We start from the raw sequence: 21,131 nt of genomic DNA, 5'->3' as shown, positions 1-21,131 counted from the left end.
CTGGTGGCCAATTTAGTGTACAGTTCAGCTTAAACTTTGAGGAGTAAAGTATGAGGCATTGTGCTCTGTGCTTTCTAATTATATACATTTCTATTCTCTCTCTCTCTTTTTTTTTTTTTGAGGTACGCCTCAATGCTGTTGCTCAGGCTGGAGTGCAGTGGTACAAACATGACTCACTGCAGCCTCAACCTTCTGGTCTCAAGCAGTCCTCCCACCTCACCCTCCTGAGTAGCAGGGACCATGGATGCACACCACTATGTCTGGCTACTTTTTTAAAAAAATTTTTCTAGAGATGGGGTCTTGCCACGTTGCCCAGGTTGGTCTTGAACTCCTGGGCTCAAGTGATAGTCTCGGCTTGTCCAAGTGTTGGGATTACAGGCATGAGCCACCATTCCTGGTCATTTCTATTCTCAAAGCAATGCTGTGAGATAGTCCTTCCTGCGGTGTACCTTCGTGCCCTGCAAAGTGGAAATTATTATCTGTATAATTTTAAGTAGTTTTTTACCTTGTTAAGCAACCTTTAAACTAAATATTTTTTCTTTCTTTTTTTTTTTGAGACAGCCTCTCTCTGTCACCAAGACTGGAATGCAGTGGCACGATCACGGTTCACTGCAACCTCCGTCTCCCGGGTTCAAGCAATTCTCGTGCCTCAGCCTCCTGAGTAGCTGGGATCACACGCGCCTGCCACCATGCCCGGCTAATTTTTTGTATTTTTTAGTAGAGACAGGGTTTCGCCGTGTTGGCCAGGCTGGTCTCAAACTCCCAGCCTCAAGTGATCCATTTACCTTGGCCTCCCAAAGTGCTGGGATTACAGGCATGTTTCACCACGCCTGGCCTTTTTTTCTTTATTGAAAATATTTATGTAATTTTGATCTGTAAATTCTAATTATTAAATAGGAAAGATTAAGATCCCTCAGAAGTATCAGTATAACTTCTCTTCCTTCTGAAATCAGGCATATTCAAGGTAGAATGATCATAAACATCTTTGTTCTATTTACCCTCATACTGACAAAGTGCTATTACAGAAAATCCCTGGATGGTCAAATTTGCTTTTCACATTTGTTAGGACTTTGTTTTCCTTTTGCTACATGACTTTACTGAATTTCTGGTTTATAATAAATACTGTTGTGTTAACTTAAATTTCATTTTTTTTTTGAGACCGTTTCGCTCTGTCGCCCAGGCTGGAGGGCAGTGGTGCGATCTTGGCTCACTGCAACCTCCGCCTCCCGGGTTCAAGCAATTCTCCTGCCTCAGCCTCCCAAGTAGTTGGGATTACAGGCGCCTCCCACCACACCCGACTAATTTTTGTACTTTTTAGTAGAGATGGGGTTTCACCATATTGGCCGGGTTGGAACTTAAATATATTATTTCAGTATAATGATCAATGTACCTAAATATATTAGGTTAAATATGTTTAGGTATAATAATAATTGTATATTATACATATAAATTATGTAGTCGTTGTATAATTATTATGCTATTATATAATTTTATAAAACCTATTATTTACTTACTATTATACCTAAATATTTTTACCTAAATATTATACCTAAATAATAATTATGCCGAAATAATTATTATACCTAAATGTATTAGGTTAACGCAACAGTACTTTAGATGTATGAAATCATAGCAAAACATACCTTGGTTTGTCAGATTTAAATTTGTCAAATGCAGTTCCTCTTATCCAGTCATTCTGTAATATGTATGGGAATTTATCTGCAGAAATAATCATTGAGGTTTTCAAAGAATTATTAACATGAATGTTCTTCAACGTATTGTGTATAATATTAATAGCAAATTTTAAAAGTAGAAATTAAATGTTGAATAGAGTAGTAAAACATGTTGGTTCATGGATATTACTTATCCCCTGTCCAACTCATATTTGTGTATAATACAACACAAGATTTACTATGGTTTTACTTTAACATAAATATAGACAAAGTGTGATAAGAATAATGCTCTTCTCGTTTCTGAAAAAGTCTAATTTTTAAATTATTATTATTACTATTTTTTGAGACGGAGTTTTGCTCTTGTTGCTCAGGCTGGAGTGCATTGGTGCGATCTTGGCTCACTGCAACCTCCTTCTCCCGGGTTCAAGCAATTCTCCTGCTTCAACCTCCCGAGTAGCTAGGATTATAGGTACCTGCTGCCACGCCTACCTACTTTTTGTACTTTTAGTACAGACAAGGTTTCACCATGTTGGCCAGGCTGGTCTCAAACTCCTAACTTCAGGTGATCCACCCGCCTCAGCCTCCCAAATTGCTGGGATTACAGGCATGAGCCACTGCGCCTGGCCAATTTTTAAATTTAATTATAATTGGAAACCTGCTTCTCCATTTTGCCCATGGGAAAACTGAGCATTTGTTTGTTTGTTGAGATAGGGTCTCACACTTTTTTTTCTTTTTGAGATGGAGTCTCTCTCTGTCACCCACGCTGGAGTGCAGTGGCGCAGTCTCGGCTCACGGCAACCTCTGCCTCCCAGGTTCAAGTGATTCTCCTGCCTCAGCCTCCCAGGTAGCTGGGATTACAGACATGTGCTGCGATGCCCGGCTAATTTTTGTGTTTTTAGTAGAGACAGGGTTTTACTATTTGGCCAGGCTGGTCTTGAACTCCTGACCTCAAATGATCCACCCACCTCAGCCTCCCAAAGTGCTGGGATTCCAAGCATGAGCCACCGTGCCTGACCTAAATTGAGCATTTTCATTCAATGCACCATTCAAAACACTTCTTTTTTTGTTTTACTTAGTCCACTTACCATCCTCCTGAGATAAATTGGGTAGTTTATATTGTGCTTATTTATAGGTAAACCCAGGGAAATTAAGCCTGGACTTCAGTTTCTTATTTTATACAATAGAAATTAAATACTAAATTCTCAGCTTGGATACATTCAATGATGTAGTTATTAGACCAGAAATATAATCTAGGACCCTGGTATTCAGTGAGGTGCACACCCGCTGATTACACTCTCCATTCTGCTTCATGTTACTGTAGTCCTGTAGATTCCGGACACCAAAGACAACTTTCTATCTGTTGTTGTTTTAAACTGCTAAACAATGAGATTATATTTACTTGAGCATCCAGAGAACATAGAGACCAGTGTATCTATTAGCAGTTGAAAATTGAGACCCTTCCATTTCAGAGTTGTGAAAACTCTGTCACAAATATTTAACAGTTTGGTATGCAAAGATTTTCTTTGAACATTTTTAGACTTCTTTGCTAAGGTTCTTTGATTTTCTAATGGAAGTATTCAAAAATGTTCTTGAATTAGTATAAATAGTAATAAAGTGCAGAAGGGCTTCAAATTAGTATTTGTTTAGGGCTACCTTTAATTTTGAGTAGGTATTCAGAGCTTTCATCTAGCCATTTACGGTAGCTACTAATGGTTCTATTGCCATTATCTTAAAGTTGTACAGAAATAAGATACAATTTAGATTTTTTGCATATTGACTGATGGCCACAGACATTTACCTTTGAGAACAATGAGCTAGAGAAAGTGGTATGTGGGAGAATAGGGGATTATTTTGTTAAACTGTCATTTTAAGAACTTTGCTGTGGTTCGCATCTGTAATCACAGCACTTGGGGAGGCCGAGGTGGGAGGTTTGCTTGAGCCCATGAGTTCGAGACCAGCCTGGGCAACATAGCAAGACCCATCTCTACAAAAAATTAAAAAATTAACCAGGCATGGCGGCGTGTAACTGTAATCCTCGGTATCCTGGAGGTTGAGGCAGGAAGATAGCTTGAGCCCAGGAGTTTGAGGCTGTAGTGAGCTATGAGATTGTGCCAGTGTACTGCAGCCTGGGCAACAGATCACGATCCTGTCTCAAAAAAAGAAAAAGAATATTTTTACCTTTTTAATTAAGCTGATGTTTATTAACTTTATCACTAGTTAGTATTTTATAATTATTATACTGGTTTATAATAAAGATAACAGTGCTTAAGGGAAGTGTTGGGCAACAGCTTATTATTGGCCATATCTTCCTCATTTCTATTACTTTTTAAAGATAACTTTTTTTGAAACTCAAAAGATCTATGATTAAGTATGTTTTTCTTCATGATATATTTAAGCAAAGAAGGTGATAATAATTTATCTGTAAAACCCAGTTATAAATATAAAGGAAAGAATACTTACTTTTTTTGAGTTCTGTATGTCAGATGCCATGCAAGATGTTTTACAGCAACAAAAGAGAGAAAATTGAGATTGCTTTAGGGGACGTAGGAGTGATTTTTCTAGCTTTATAAATGCTTTAGTGGTTTACCTGCAAATATCAAATGGTATTTTCTTTTTTTTTTTTTTTTTTTGAGATGTAGTCTCACTCTGTCACCCATGCTGGAGTGCAGTGACGCAATTTCGGCTCAGTGCAACCTCTCCCTCCCTGGTTCAAGTGATTCTCCTGCCTCAGCCTCCTGAATAGCTGGGACTATAGGCCTGTGCCACCACACTCAGCTTATTTTTATAGTTTTAGTAGAGATGGGGTTTCACCATGTTGCTCAGGCTGGTCTCAAACTCCTGACCTCAAGTGATCCACTCACCTCAGCCTCTTAAAGTTTTGGGATTACAGGTGTAAGCCATCATGCCCAGCCTCAAATGATATTTTCACATCAAGAGGCATACAATGATTTTTTTCTTTTTTGTTATTATTTGCAAACCAGGCACAGAAAAGAATCAGAGATTTGAGGTCTTTGTTTAAAAAAAATGGTTCTAGTATGTGACAAGAAAATGCTTTGCAAAATTAATGAAACATGTTGGTCTACAGTGCAGTTCCCAAAGATAAGGACAGACAATGCTTTAAACTACGCCAAGGAATTGATAAGAAGATTGTCATCTATGTGCAGCAAACAACTAATAAAGAACTTGCCATTGAAAGGTAAGCATTTTTAGCAAGTTTAGCTTAAATATAAATTTTGACTTTTATCAATCTAATGGCATAGTTTTACACTGTATTAAAAAATGTATTTTCAAAGTATTTTGTTCCCTAGGATACTATTTTGTTTACTGAAGTCAGTGCTTCATTACTTTGAAATAGCTACTAGAAATCATCAGCTAATATGCTCTCTTCAAGTATGTGGTAATAAAAGGCAAACAGAATTAGCTTATCTTGAAGCAAGGATTATTATTTTAGCAACACAAATGTATTGATAATTCTAATGTGTCCTCTTTTCTATCGGCAAGAATTTGTTTTTAAAGTGGCCTAATTTAAACGTTCTTTTGTGTTATCTTTTTTCTTAAATTTATGTCAGTTCTTTTTTTGCAGGTGTTTTGGTCTTCTCCTTAGTCCAGGAAAAGATGTACGAAATAGTGACATGCACTTATTAGATTTGGTAAGAATTTATTTTTGCTAGAAAGTTACATACTATTTCCTCAGTAAAGGTTGTTTCATTTTTTCTCATCTGAATCTAATGTTAAAACATGTTTATGAAGGTGATCTTTTAAGCTATAAAACAATATACAAAGATAAGGTAACTTCCTTTTTCCTGACTAGCTGTTTACAAGTCTGACTTCGGATAAGCCTTGGTCTGTTAACTGTGTGGTGATGATAAAATTCTTGTTTAAATATTTGAGTACGGTTGATGTGATAATCAAAAGAGAAAATTTATTGAAGAATTATTTATAGACTGTCATGTATCCTTACCAATAGTAGGAGTTATTAGTATTATTCCCATTATCTGAAAATCTTTATTTTCAGAACTTAAAATTATATGGTGATAATTCACTTGAAAGAAGAATCCAGCATCAGATTTAGGTTGTGGATTTTCTTAACGTGTATACAATTTGATATGTTTCATAAGCATTTACATATAACTTCAGGACAGTTGCATAAATAATTGCCACATTTTTTTACCATAAATGTAATCATTCACATACACTTATCTGATCCTCCTCCATATTCTTATATTTTTGCAGCTTCTGGTTTTTAAAGGCAGCAAGATAGGGGTTAACTGTTGTTCACTCACTTTGGCATTCAGATTTATCTTTACTCTTTTTTTCTAGGAATCTATGGGCAAAAGTTCAGATGGAAAGTCCTATGTTATTACTGGGAGCTGGAATCCAAAATCCCCACATTTTCAAGTTGTAAATGAAGAAACTCCTAAAGGTGATACTATTTGTTGACATCATGAACAGAAATTTTAGTCTCAAGAAGATACGCAAAACTAAGGACCACTTCTTTAACCAATATCCAGTGTTTACCTAATTCTGGTGAAACCAAAGAATTTGAATAGTTCTTCAGTTTATTATTAAATTTGATCTATAAGCAAAGTGTCACTTTTTCCCACTTTTCCATCCTTTTTTTCATTTTTTGCTTCCCCTCTTTCTTTTCTTTCTTTCTATTTATATGCTTATTTACTTACAGACTTCTAGGTTTTATTTTTGTACAGAGGTAATCCATGCAATAAATGGTTAAAAATTTCAAAGGATTTACAGGGAAAAGTGAGTCTACCACAGTCCCCACAGCTCCGTCCCAAAGGAATCACTGTTAGCAGTTTCTTGTGTAGGTTTTCAAATACTCTATGCATAAAGTATCTGGAAGATATTTCATATGCTCTTTGAATGACATTTAATAGCTGCATATTATCCCATTCTGAAAATGTAATTTGCTTAATAAATGCCTCTTACTGAGCATTTTCCCCCCTTCAATTTTGTGTTATTAATAGCAGTATAAATAAATAGTTAAAGGATATAAGCAGACCATTCAAATACCATTGTTAACCAAGTTTAAAACTTGAGAAGTCTCAGTGTTGATGAGGGTGCCATAAAGAAGTCATATGCCACTTGTGCAGAAAAATCTGACAGTACAGTGGGTTTTTTTTTGTTTGTTTTTGTTTTGTTGAGACAGAATCTCACTCTGTCACCCAGGCTGGAATGCTGTGGCACAGTCTTGACTCACTGTGGCCTCTACTTCCCGGGTTTAAGTGATTTTCCTACCTCAGCCTCCCAAGTAGCTGGGACTGCAGGCATGTGCCACCACACCTGGCTAATTTTTGTATTTTTATTAGAGACGATGTTTCACCATGTTGGCCAGGCTGGTCTCATGGGCTCTAGTGATCTGCCTGCCTTGGTCTCCCGATGACAGTACAGTTTTAAAAGTTTTGCAGTATATACTACTGTCAGTTACTTTAAAATAATTCTCAGTGTGGAATTTTTTTTTGAAACCAGTTATTTGTCTAATTATTTACATGTTTAGTTGATACTTAAGATATCTTGAAAGTTTATAATGAAATAGCTTTTATGGAATCTTATGAGCAAATACATTTGTGTTTCTGATTTACCTCTTCAGCCTCTCTCTTTCTTTGTTTAGATAAAGTCCTGTTTATGACCACAGCTGTAGATTTGGTAATAACAGAAGTACAGGAGCCTGTTCGATTTCTCCTGGAGACAAAAGTCCGTGTTTGCTCACCTAATGAAAGATTATTCTGGCCCTTCAGCAAACGGAGTACTACTGAAAATTTCTTTTTGAAACTAAAACAGGTACTGTACTTTTCTATTAATATAGAAGGGGGAATAAGAAGGGAGAAATCACTTCTGAGACTGATTTCTAAGCTCTCAGTTCTTTAAACAGTCATGTGTATTTTAAGAGGAAAAATTATATTTTTCGTATTTTCCCACCTGTTTATTATTTTCATTGCTCTTCATTTCTTCCCAAAGATCCACATTTCCATTTGGTCTCATTTTCTTTCAACCCGAAGAACAGCATTTCTTTTAGTGTAGATCTGCTAAAGATGTATTCTCTTAAACTTCTCTAGGTGAAAATGTCTTTTTTTGGCTTTCATCCCAGTAGGATATTTTCACTGGATAGGATTCTGGTTGACTTTTTTTTCTTTAAAGATGTCATTCCTATTCTTCCGGCTTTCATTTTTATTGTTGTTGTTGTTTGTTTGTTTGTTTGTTTTTGAGACAAAATCTTGCTCTGTCACCATCCAGGCTGGAGTGCAGTGGCGCAATCTTGGCTCACTGCAACCTCCGCCTCCTGGGTTCAAGTGATTTTCCTGCCTCAACCTCCAGAGTAGCTGGGACTACAAGTGGGTGCCAGCATGCCCAGCTAATTTGTGTGTGTGTGTGTGTTTTTAGTAGAGATAGGGTTTTGCCATGTTGGCCAGGCTGGTCTCGAACTCCTCACCTCAGGTGATCTGCCCACCTCGACCTTCCAAAGACCTGAGATTATAGATGTGAGCCACCTTGCGCAGCCAGCCCTTCCATTGTTTTTGATGAGAAGTCAGCGTTCATTTATGTTACTGTTCCTCTAGGTATAATGTGTCATTTTCTTCTTGCTGCTTTTAAGATTATTTATCTTTGGTTTTCAGATGTTTAACTGTGACATGATTAGGTATAGTTTTCTTTCGGTTTATCCTGCTTGGGATTTGTTGGGGTTCTTGCATTTTTAAATTTATGCTTTTTTAATTTTTTTTTTTTTTTAAAACCAGATTTGGGGGAAATCTGGCCCATTATTTCTTAAACTTTTATTTTTTTTTTATTTTATTTTTTTTTTTGAGACGGAGTCTCGCTCTGTCACCCAGGCTGGAGTGCAGTGGCCGGATCTCAGCTCACTGCAAGCTCCGCCTCCCGGGTTCACGCCATTCTCCTGCCTCAGCCTCCCGAGTAGCTGGGACTACAGGCGCCTGCCACCTCGCCCGGCTTAAGTTTTTGTATTTTTAGTAGAGACGGGGTTTCACTGTGTTACCCAGGATGGTCTCGATCTCCTGACCTCGTGATCCGCCCGTCTTGGCCTCCCAAAGTGCTGGGATTACAGGCTTGAGCCAGCGCGCCCGGCCCAGCCCGCAGTTATTCTACCACCTACTGCTTCCATTTTTTACTTTCCTTTGTAGCAAAACTCCTTGGAAGATATCAAGGTCACCACTGATTTAAATTGCTAATCTGAGTCCTCATCTTGACCTGTCTGTAGCATTTGCTATAGATGGTTACTTTCTTTTCGTTAAAGCTCCTCTTTCTCTTAGTTTTCAGGACATCTTAAACTTAACATGTCCAAAAAGATTCATTATCTCATCTCCATCTAATCACTTCTCACCAGCTAGAGTACGGTAATCCTCATCTGAGTCATCATTTATAGCAATAGCCTTTTTTTTTTTCTTTCTTAAAATACTGATGGGGTTTTGCCATGTTGCCCAGCCTGGTCTTGACCTCCTGGGCTCAAGAAGTCTGCCTACCTCAGCCTCCCAAAATGCTGGGATTACACTGCATGAGCCACCACACCTGGCCTAGCAGTAGCCTCTTTACCCATCACATTATTTCTATCTTTGTCCCCTTATGATTTCTTTTCAACATAATAGTAGCCTAAGGTAGATCTTACCACTTGACTGCATCAAACCCTCCAGCCTTGTTTTACTCAATAAAAGCCAAAGTTTTACTCAGTAAAAGCCGAAGTGCTGGGATTACAGGCTTGAGCCACCGCACCTGACCTTATTTTTTATTTAGTAGAGATGGGGTTTCACTATGTTGGCCAGGCTGGTCTCGAACTCCTGACCTCATGATCCGCCTGCCTTGGCCTCCCAAAGTGATGGGATTACAGGTGGGAGCCACCGTGCCTGGCCCTATTTTTTATATTTTTAGCCAGAACTTTTACATACTGATATGCCATGTAACATACTTTTATATTGTTTATTATCTGCTTTGCATATTAGAGTCCTCCACTAAGGAGAGATTCTTAATCTGTCTTACTCACTGATTTATGCCAAGTACCTGGAACATAGTAATTCTCAATAAATATATGTTGAATTGATTTTATTTATATGCAACTTCTGTTTTCTATTATATAAAATTAAAGTGTTGTATGTGGGACTTACTTGAATATACTTTTCCATATTACATTTTTTTATTTTGATAGCAAGAATTTTGACTCCAGTTTACCCAAGTTAGCCCTATTGGGTATATTTAGAAAAAAGAAATAAGCAGAGCAGGCATAGACACTTCTTTCCAGTGTTGTCCTAAGAGACAGAAAGTAAGCCTGAGTTCCAGCACTGTTCTTCCAGCTCTTCATTGTAGCAGGAGTAGAGGATTATTAGCATGGGGTCATCATCTAGAATTTGAATTTGAAGTCAGAGCACATGGATTTTTCTGCTAGCTTGTTAACTTTGAGCAAGTTCCCTCAGCTCTCTGAGTCTCAGTTTACTAAATTGTAAATTGTCAGCATAATAGAATCTTCCTCATAGTGTTAAAAACTGTACAACATGCTTAGAATAGTTCCCAGTACATAGTAAGTTCTCCCTACACATTTGCTGTTATTATTGAGAAGAATTATACAACCTCTGTGGGATACCAAATTAATAAAAAAGCGCTAAGTCTTGAAATCAGAACAGCATTGATGATTTAGATGGAGGGCGAGCCCCGGGAGAAGAATGCATCAGAAATTAAACCAGTTTACAAATATAACTTTGAAAATTTAGAGATTAAGAGAGAATGATCTTTAAAAGTTTCTAGATGGTCTGTAATCCCAGCCTTTGGGAGGCCAAGGATCCCAAAGGATCCCTTCGGGCGGATTGCCTGAGGTTGGGAGTTCGAGACCAGCCTGACCAATATGGAGAAACCCTGTCTTTACCAAAAATACAAAATTAACCAGGCCTGGTGGCGCACGCCTGTAATCCCAGCTACTTGGGAGGCTGAGGCAGGAGAATTGCTTGAACCCAGGAGGCAGAGGTTGCAGTGAGCCGAGATCATGCCATCGCACTCCAGCCTGGGCAACGAGCAAAACTCCATCAAAAAAAAAAAAAAAAAAGTTTCTAGATGGTAAATACAAATTAGTTGTATGCATATTTTTTATTTTATATATATATATATATATATATATATTTTTTTTTTTACTAGCCTGAGAATAGTCGTATAATACTTTTTAGTAAAAAGTTTTATGTAAAAATAGCTCTGTTTTATTAGCGTTCTAACCCTTTAATCTCATTTTAGTGAACATAAATAAGATTCCCCTGATCTTGCATTTCCTTTGACATCTAATGTTATACAACCTTGGAATCAAAGGCTGCATGGGTTTACAAGGTTTTGTGGTTGAGTGTAGAAGAATATATCTTTCTATGGAAACAAATTTATTTAATTTTTTAAAATTTATTTTTTATTTTTAGCAACCATAATCAGAGCTGCATGTTAATTCAATGTAAAACTTTTAAAATATTCTCATATAGTATGTTATTCAAATAATAACATAACTTCTATTAATAACTTCTTAATTTTTTTTTAGTTAGGCTAAAAAATGACTTGACAGGGTAAACTAGGCAAAAACATACCTGAGACGCAGCCTAAGAGACTGCTCTGGACTCTTTGTTAAGGCTATAAACTAAACTTAAGCCATGTTTTCACTATTTTCTTTTCAAAAAGCAGAAGTGTGTATGTGGAAGCTGGGGGAAGAGCAGGAAATTCCTTATGACAATCTTTTATTTTTCTCCTTATTGGGATAAGTCTTTGTGTTTGTGTAGGGCTTTAGGGGGAGTGCTAGGGAGTGGGAAAGGAGAGGTAGAATGGGAAGAATTTGAACAACTTTTCGCTGTCTTAATAAACTAAATTTATTCCCTCTTTTACATTCATGGCATTAAAAAGTAATTGAGGTTCAACTGTGACCATCACTGTCTTGGCTACTTCACTTTTTAAAATCTGATATAGTTTTCAGAGTGATTCAATGAGGATAACTAGTATTTTCACTTTATAGACGAGGAAACTGAGATCCAAAGATACTTAGCAGTAGATTTTATGGGATGTTATATGAACAAAATATGTATCTAAGCCTTTTAAAAGTCTCAGCCAGGACACTCTCCAGAGAAACAAGCTACTTTTGTCCTTTCATCTCTAACTCTAAGAGTATTTTTAGGATTTACTGAAATTAAGCGTAATTTAAAATTTTAACCATTTTCAGTTCTCCTTAGACTGAAAAGGAAATAGTGATATGGAGCAAATTTTAAGAATATACAACATACAGCATTTCTGGTTTTTTGCTGCCAGTGTGGGAAAACAATATGTAAATGCTTTTTAAGACGTGTTTAAAAATTGATTCTTTTTCCTTTCATTAAAATTATCTGGTGACTCAGCAACTCCTTTTTATCCTGGAAGCCTTCCCATCTGTGAGATTGTTATATTAAGATAGCATCATATTAGAGAAGAAACTAAAAATTAGTAGAGACAAGAGGATTGCTTTTTTAGACTTAAATTTTCTTATACTACTTACTGAAAGAGCAAGAAAATGATCTAATGAATAGATTTTCCAGTAGTGACGTAAGGCGAACAGAAGACCAATTAAACATTCTTAGAACTATAGAATAATAATATTTTTATTGCCAATTAAACTGTAGGGGTCTTAAAATCTTTCATAAAATTACTGTTTTATAAATGAAGAAGCTGATATCTGAAAGACTAAGTTGTATGGCCAAGGTTGTACAGATAATTAGTATAACTATAACTGGATACCCAGGCCTCTTAGTTTAATTTGCTGAGAGTGTATGTATGTGGCACACAACTACACCTCTCAAGATAAAAATATCCAAATGCTTTCTACTCCATTGCTAAATTGAGAGGTGTGTGATATTAGGTTGTTCCAGTATTTCTGATGGGAAGTGTGATCACTTAATTAAGGTGGTGACCACTAGATCTCTCCTTTGTAAAACAGGGTTTTTCTTGACATTTAGCAAGTAATCTTTGGGGGTGACACTTTGGCAACTTCCAAATATCCTGTTCCTCAACAAAGTCTTTTTTGTTTTTTTTCCTTCACTTTGTCACCCAGCCTGGAGTGCAGTGTCAGAAGCACGGCTTGCTACAGCCTTGACCTCCTGGGCTCACGTGGTCCTCCTGCATCAACCTCCCAAGTAGCTGGGATCAGGGTGCACCACTATGGCTGGCTAATTTTTTAATTTTTTGGAGAGATGGAGTTTCACCATGTTGCCCAGGCTGGTCTCAAACTGGAGTTCAAATGATACTCCCACCTCAGCCTCCCAAAGTGCTGAGATTATAGGCATGAGCCACTATGCCCAGTCAATAACTAATTAACTAATATTTTTAGTATCCGTTGGTGATACTTGCCTGAATCAGTTGAGTTCATTCACACGTTTTCAATAATAATTTGATATTACAGGATTTTCTTCTTTTTAAAATATTTATATGCATATATTTTATTTACAGTAACAGTAAATAATTTATTTGCCTTATCTTCATCAAAATCTAAAAAAGTCAGGCACAGTGGCTCATGCCTATAATCGCAGCACTTTGGGAGGCTGAGGCAGGTGGATCACCTGAGGTCAGGAGTTCAAGACCAGCCTGACCAACCTCTCTCTATTGAAAATACAAAATTAGCTGGGTGTGGTGGTGAACATCTGTAATCCCAGCTACTCAGGAGGCTGAGGCAGGAGAATCGCTTGAACCTGGGAGGCAGAAGTTGCAGTGAGCCAGGATAGCACCATTGCACTCCAGCCTGGGCAACAAGAGTGAAACTCCATCTCAAAAAAAGAAAGAAAAACAAAACAAAACAAAAAAGTATTGCAGTTAATGATAGAATTATTGGATAAAATTTAAGATTTTATAGAACTTCTTTTGGTCCTTTGAATGTGTTTCAGTAAGATTATAAAATGGTTGCTATTTAAAAATCACTGGGAATAATTTTTTTATTGTGGTTCTGTTACCATTTGACATATAATTAGGTTCATTTGTTTCCATTTATTTTAGTTTAGGGGCTTGGGATTTTTTTTTTCTTTTTGTTTTTTTGAATATGTAAAATACTTATAAATGTCATAATTATGTAGAAATGTGTACTTGAAATCTGCTTCCATTTGTATCTCCTTACCCCCATACCCATAGATAACAATTATTATGGTTTATGGTTTATTATCCCGATTTTATTTTTGTGAAGATAAAATTCTATATATTTTTAACTTCCTTCTAAAATAAAAGTATACATTGCTTTTTAAACTTAATATATGCTGGGGATCATTCCACATCAGTAGTTAGAGATTTCCTCATTTGCGTTTTAATGGCTATTTAGTACTGTCTTACTTGGGTGAACTATGGGCTTTTCAAGCAGTCCGCTATTGATGGACACTTGGACTGGCTTCCAAGTCGTTTGCTATTCCAAATAATGTTGCGGTGTGGAATGTTATGTATGTGTTATTTTGATTTTATGAAAGTGCATCTTAGAATAGACTCCTATTAGTATAATCACTGACACATAAGGTGAATGTATACATGATATTGTTATATTTGCCAAATTCCCTTCTATAGAGGGTGTAACCATGGACAGGGTATGAGAATACCTGTCTCTCTGCAGGCTTGTCAAGTGTGTTGTCAAACTTAAGGATCTGATCAATGAGGCAGTGGTGTCTACGAGTAGTTTTACTTCATCCTCTGCCTTTTTAATGTATAAAGGTGACTTTTCTGTGAATTTTCTATTCATATCTTTTGTTCATTTTTCACTTTTCTCTTTGATTTTGGTCTTTTTTGTCTTTATTTTCAGAACCTCTTTGTATATTCAAGAGATTAACCCTTTGAGATAATGATATTCCTCCCAGTTTGTCACTTATCTTTTAACTTATATCATGGTGATTCTTTTTGGGTTTGTCATGCAGTTTCTTTTTATGTACTTGAATTTATCAATATTTTCTTTTAAACCTTTCTGGATTTGGGATCAGTTAGAAAGGCTTTCCTAACTCCCAAGTTATAAAAAGAATACACTCTTCTGTTACTCTCCTGTTACTTACATGGTTTCATTTTACTACTTTTATATTTCTGATTCATTAGTATTTTATTCTGATGTACTCTGGTATATAGCATGAAGTGTGGATTTGATTTAATCTTTTTCCAAATGGCTATTCTCTTGTTCCAACACCATTCATTAAAAACTGTTAACTTTTCTACCCAGTGATTTGAAATGCTACACTTATATATGAAATTTCCATGTGTGTTTGGACCTCTTTCTGGTATTTATATTCTGTTCCACTGGTCTTGCATTAGAATCACACAGTCATAATTATGTAGACTTTATTTTATTTATTTATTTATTTATTTATTTATTTATTTATTTATTTTGAGATGGGGTCTCACTCTGTCACCCAGACTGGAGTGCAGTGGCATGATCTCGGCTCACTGCAGCCTCCACCTCCCAGGTTCAAGCAATTCCCCCACCTCAGCCTCCCAAGTAGCTGGGATTATAGGGGTGCACCACCATGCCTGGCTAATGTTTTGTATTTTTAATAGAAATGGGGTTTTACCATGTTGGTTAGGCTGGTCTTGAACTCCTGACCTCAGGTGATCCACCCGCCTCAGCCTCCTAAAGTACTGGGATTACAGGTGTGAGCCACCACACCTGGCAGTGTATAGACTTTATAATATGTTTTAATATCTGGTAGGTGCACCTTCCCTCCTCAAATACTCCTTTTTGTGGGTTTTCCTGGATTTTCTTACTTGTTCATTTTTCATATAAACTTTATGTTCAACTTGTCTGGCTCTGGAAAAAAAAAACTACTGGTGTTTTTCATTTGTTTGTGGGGTTGTGTTTTTTTTTTTTTTTTTTTTTTTTTTTGAGACAGAGTCTCGCTGCAGAGTGCAGTGGCATGATCCTGGCTCACTGCAACCTCTTTCTCCCAGATTCAAGCGATTCTCTTGTCTCTGCCTCCAGAGTAGCTGGGATTACAGGCATGTGCTGCCAGGCCCAGCTAATTTTTTGTATTTTTAGTACAGACGGGCTTTCGCCATGTTTGAACTCCTGGCCTCAAGTAATCCACTCCTAAAGTGCTGGGATTACAGGTGTGAGCGACTGAGCTTGGCTTTTTTTTTTTTTTTCCCGAGACAGAGTCTTGCTCTACTACACAGGCTGGAGTACAGTGGAACAATCTCAGCTCATTGCAGCCTCTGCCTTCGGGGCTCAAGTGATCCTCCTGTGTCAGCCTCCTGAATAGCTGGGACTACAGGTGCGTGCCACCACACCTGGCTAAGTTTGTGTGTGTGTGTGTGTGTATATATATATATATATATATATATTTTTTTTTTTTTTTTGTGGAAGAGATGAGCTTTTGCCTTTGTTGTCCAGGCTGATCTCAAACACCTCGGCTCAAGTGATCTGCCCACCTCGGCCTCCCAAAGTGCACAGCCTCCCAAAGTATTGGGATTACAGGGATGAGCCATCACGCCTGGCCACTACTGATGTTTTTATTGGGGAAAATTGATATCTTTATGATGTTGAGTCATATCCAGGAACATGGGATGTCTTTCCATTTATTCAAATCTACCCTTTTTTTTGGTCTCATCTGAGTGCTTTTAATTATTTTATATGTTTATAACATATATTTCATAAATAGATAATTTAAAAACTTATTTAAATTTTATATATAATTTAAAACCTATGTTTAAATTATATGTATAATTTAATAAATAAAAGTTTTGTATTTAACATATATAATTCAAAAAGCTTTTTACCATAGAAAATTGAAACATATGCAGAAATTATAAAATAGTACAGTGAATCCCCATGTACTATTACCCAGCTTCAACAATTAACATTTTTCATTGTTAGAGTTCTTGACTTACAAGTTTGGTGCGGTAAGCCAGGTACGGTGGCTCACACCTGTAATCCCAGCACTTTGGGAGGCTGAGGCAGGCGGATCACGAGGTTAAGAGATGGAGACCATTCCAGCTCACACGGTGAAACCCTCTCTCTACTAAAAATACAAAAAATTAGCCAGGTGTGGTGGCACACACCTATAGTCCCATGTACTCAGGAGGCTGAGGCAGGAAAATTGCTTGAACCTGAGAGGCGGAGATTGCAGCAAGCCAAGATCACACCACTGTACTCCAGCTTGGGTGATAAAGCGAGATTCCGTCTCAAAAAAAAAGAAAAACAAACGAAAAAAAAAACAAGTTTGGTCCGGTAATTGACTATATTTATCCTTCTTCAAAAGGCAGCATGTCCTTTGGTCATTGCGACATACAGAAGGGTTTCTAAGTGGACCATGTTGGTTTGTTTATTTTTAAGATAGAGAGCTATTGCTCACTGGGCACGGTGGCTCATGGCTGTGATCCCTGCACTTTGGGAGGCCGAGGCGGGTGAATCACGAGACCAGCCTGGCCAACATGGTGAAACCCCGTCTGTACTAAAAATACAAAAAATTAGTGGCGGGCGCCTGTAATCCCAGCTATTCGGGAGGCTGAGACAGGAGAATCCCCTTGAACCCAGGAGGTGGAGGTTGCAGTGAGCCGAGATGGCGCCACTGCCCTCCAGCCCTGGCGACAGAGACTCCATCTCAAAAAAAAAAAAAACCAAAAAAGAGCTATTGCTGATCTTTGAACTGTTTAGGGTACCAATTGTCTGATGTTTCAAAGAGCAGTGTATAACACAACAAAAATTTTGAATTGTTTCTTATTAAGGTATAATTTTCAAGAGTTAAAAATCATAATTATCAATTTGGAATGAACATGTATCAAATATTCTAATTCAGTGTATTAATTAATGAGAGAACCAGAAAGGTAGCAAAACTGAGTGAGGAACTTGTATTTACATGGTCCTTCCCTTCAAAAAAAGAATGTTACAATAAGATTACTAGGTTAGAAATAAAACTGGTTAATGTCCTATAGGTAACCTTTGGGTTATGTTCTCTCTTGGACAGAAATCATTTGCATATCTCCTGGACACAAATCTATACGTTAACATGTAACTTCAGAGTCTGAGTCCTTAATAGTCAGTAGCTAAATCAAAATGGCATATTCATCTAGAAAATTAAGTAATCCTTGGGTGGACATGTTAAACCAAAGCTGGCAAACTATAGCCTGTAGGTCCACCTGGCCTGTCACTTGCTTTTGTAAATAAAGTTCTATTGGAACACAGCCAGACTCACTCACTTACTGTCCGTGGCTGCTTTTCCACTATAATGGCAGAGTTGAGTAGTTGCAGTAGAGACAACTGACTCATATAGCCTAAAATGTTTACTATTTGGCCCTGTATAGAAAAGTTTACCGACTTCTGTATTAAACAGTGCTTCAGGATGATATTGAAAGAGCATGTTGCCACTATCTTGGCCTTACTTCCATGATAGGGATAATTTTTTTTAAGAACCCAAATGAACATTGCAATGATAAAAATCTGCTCTGGCTGATATTTCTATAGCTAATGAACATCTTATTCCCCCATCTCCCTTTCTGTGTTTTTACTTTGGTATGTGTATATATATTTTTTTGTATAGCCACCTTTCTAGTTTTCTCTGTACCTTTTCCTATAGCTCTCCCTTTTTATTCTTCCCTATATTTCATGCTACTTTTTTCTCCTCCTTGTATGGAAGGAAGAATGTTAATGTACTTACATGTAATATGGAATGTTAATGTACTTACTTACAATACATATTGTAGCGTAAAGTTTTATATTCCTGGTTTAAATTTTTAATTTAGGTCAGTTTAAATTATATGTTTGCCTCAGAATAAAACCAAAATACAATCAATTGGAGTAATCAAAATTATTGTGGTTACTGTTGATGTGCTCTCTGCCATTCAATCTCCCCGTGACCTCACCTCAACTCCAAGTTGTAGTTTTCAGTTGAAGAAAAAGTTCTCTAGACTGTTTTAAGCAAAAGGAGTGGGGCTAAAACACTGAAACATTAGAAGTAAGAGAATTTTCTTAGTCTTAACATTTATGTTTTAGAATAATTTAAAACACTTTTTCTATATAGTTTTATATAGGAAACCTTGAAGGATGCCTTAACTAATTTGGGAGATACAGAACTGTTAGCTCTTTAGTTGACAGTGTCAACTGGCTAAACATTGGTAGTTGGATATTTGACAATATGGTTTGAAGACAAATTGCAGAACTAGAGTACTGCTTGGTAAATGCCCTATTTTCCTAAGGATTTTAAGATCTAAACATATGCTTTTCTATTTAAAAAAGTTACTTTTAATGTAGATATTTTAAAAAATCATTTATTTTCACATCCTATATGAAATCAGAGGTGATTGCAGTGAGCCGAGATGACTGCAATTAGAAACATTTAAAACACTGCAATTAATTAAAAACATAAAGAATTTTACTGCTTAATAAATAATATTTTTTCTTCCTCAAGATAAAGCAAAAGGAGAGAAAGAATAATACTGACACTTTATATGAAGTTGTATGCTTGGAAAGTGAATCAGAAAGAGAGAGGAGGAAAACTACAGCCAGTCCTTCAGTTCGCCTGCCACAGTCTGGATCGCAGAGTTCAGTGATACCTTCTCCTCCAGAAGATGATGAAGAGGAAGGTAAACTATAGGGATAGGTTAATTTATTTTTGGGGGTGGAGGACCCTGCAAACTATTAAAATTGTATCGGGGATTGATAATGTGATACAGCATTTATAATTCATTTAATGAAATTCCTTATGAGAGTTTACTATATGTAAGTAGCTGTGGAAGATTTAAAAATGATTAACATTGAGTTTTCTTTAAGATACTTGTAACCCAGTTGGAAAAATGAGATATATAATTAGCTTCTTTTAAACAATCAGTGTAGTGCTAGCTTGGTATATTAGTACATTTTTTTAAGAACAAGTTTGACACAGCTTACACCTAAAGAAGTGTTCCTATCTCAACACATTCATTTTGCGGGAACAAATTGACTTTGCCAAAATGTGGCTTGCACACATGACCCTTTTTACCAAATATATATTTTTTATTTTATTTTTTATTTTTATTTTTTGAGATGGTGAAACCCCGTCTCTACTAAAAATTAAAAAAAAAAATTGCATTAACAAAAGCATGGAGATGACAAGAATGATCGATTGGGTTAAATGAAATATATATCCATGATTATATGTACTTCAAGTTTAGAGTGATCACTGACTTTCTTCATGTTGAGAGTGAGCACTGAGTTTCCAAAACCTACTGTTTGCTATAACTCTCACTGCCCTTATGATTAATCAATTTAGCATCATATATTAGTAATACTAATGGCCACCAATTACTAAGTGCTTAATATGTAGTAAGCAGGTGCTTTATTTATATAATCCTCACTATAATCCTGAAAAATAGGGTTTATTGTTAACCTAACTTTGCACATAAATAAATGGAATCTGGCCAGGCGCAGTGGCTCACGGCTGTAATCCCAGCACCTTGGGAGGCTGAAGTGGAAGGATCACTTGAGGTCAGGAGTTCGAGACCGGTCTGGCCAACATGGCAAAACCCTGTCTCTACTAAATACAAAACATTAGCTGGGCTTGATGGTGCATGCCTGTAATCCCAGCTACTTGGGAGGCTGAGGCAGGAGAGTTGATTGTACCCAGGAGGTGGAGGTTGCAGTGAGCCAAGGTTGTGCTGTTGCACTCCAGCCTGGGCAACAAGAGCAAAACTCTGTCTCAAAAAAAAAAAAAAAAAGAAGTGGAATCTCAGAAAAGTGAATTTGCCCAAGGTTACACAGGTAGAAATTGGCAGAGTCAGGATTTTGATCTAGGTCTGTGAGTCCACAGTCATAGCTGTAGTCTATCATCATCTCTTGCATTTAGTGCACATAAAGCATTTTGAAGTACAGAAAAAACACATGTATTGTTTTTGATGTCAGAGATGCAATTCAGAGTCCGCCTGGAGAGCCAATTTAAGTGATATGTTATATCTGGGAAAGGTGGATTATTCCCACTGTTTGAAATTGTCTGTTGTATAACAGGTTTGCAGTTTCTCTTCCAGGTCAACACTGGTTAAGATGACAGAGTGGGTAAAAGTTTACATAACTTTCCTCTCTTAACACTCAGCAATAAAAACAAACAAAAAAATTGAGAAAGACACTATTATGAAATCAGAGAATGCTCAAATCTTCATACCATAGATTTTGAGGACTATCTGCTGGTTACAAAGAAATCTGGGCCCAGCTAAAGGTTCCTCAGGACTGATATCAAGTTTTAATTTATAGCAGACATACCTTTTTTAAAAATAAAATTTTAGGGGGTTTAGAAGGCCTCTACTGATAGTTCTTAACTAGGGAGAGATAAGAACTAATGGCAGTGTGTACCCCTTGGGGGAAATCATGGAACACTAGAACATAAGCTCTGTGAAGGCAAAGAGTGTTTCTGCTTTTGCCTCATGTTGTTCCCTAGTGTATAATACAACATTTGGTATGCAGTAGGTGCTCAGTAAATATTGGCAGTATGGGTAACCCCCTAGGATTCATTTTTATAGTAAAGAGTTAATAACAGG

At 36.8% G+C, this 21,131-nt stretch overlaps 1 protein-coding gene across 7 annotated transcripts in view; it reads left to right on the top strand.

The window, feature by feature from the left end:
- RABGAP1 (RAB GTPase activating protein 1) overlaps positions 1–21,131 on the top strand; it is a 174,759-nt gene that overhangs the window by 61,887 nt on the left and 91,741 nt on the right. For 6 of the 7 annotated variants that reach the window (XM_077968056.1, XM_015116891.3, XM_077968054.1 and 3 more), the window contains 5 exons: positions 4,759–4,869; positions 5,257–5,323; positions 5,994–6,096; positions 7,300–7,469; positions 19,034–19,208. In XM_077968056.1, coding sequence (XP_077824182.1) covers positions 4,759–4,869; positions 5,257–5,323; positions 5,994–6,096; positions 7,300–7,469; positions 19,034–19,208 — 626 coding nt within the window. Of the gene's footprint in view, positions 1–853; positions 965–4,758; positions 4,870–5,256; positions 5,324–5,993; positions 6,097–7,299; positions 7,470–19,033; positions 19,209–21,131 lie in introns of those variants that run through there. The other variant, XM_028834877.2, reaches the window with a different exon arrangement.

Source organism: Macaca mulatta, chromosome 15 (genome assembly GCF_049350105.2).
Source record: "Macaca mulatta isolate MMU2019108-1 chromosome 15, T2T-MMU8v2.0, whole genome shotgun sequence".
In the NCBI taxonomy this organism is placed as follows: domain Eukaryota; kingdom Metazoa; phylum Chordata; class Mammalia; order Primates; family Cercopithecidae; genus Macaca; species Macaca mulatta.
Note: the sequence above shows the minus strand (reverse complement) of the source record. Positions and strands in the feature narration are given on the sequence as shown.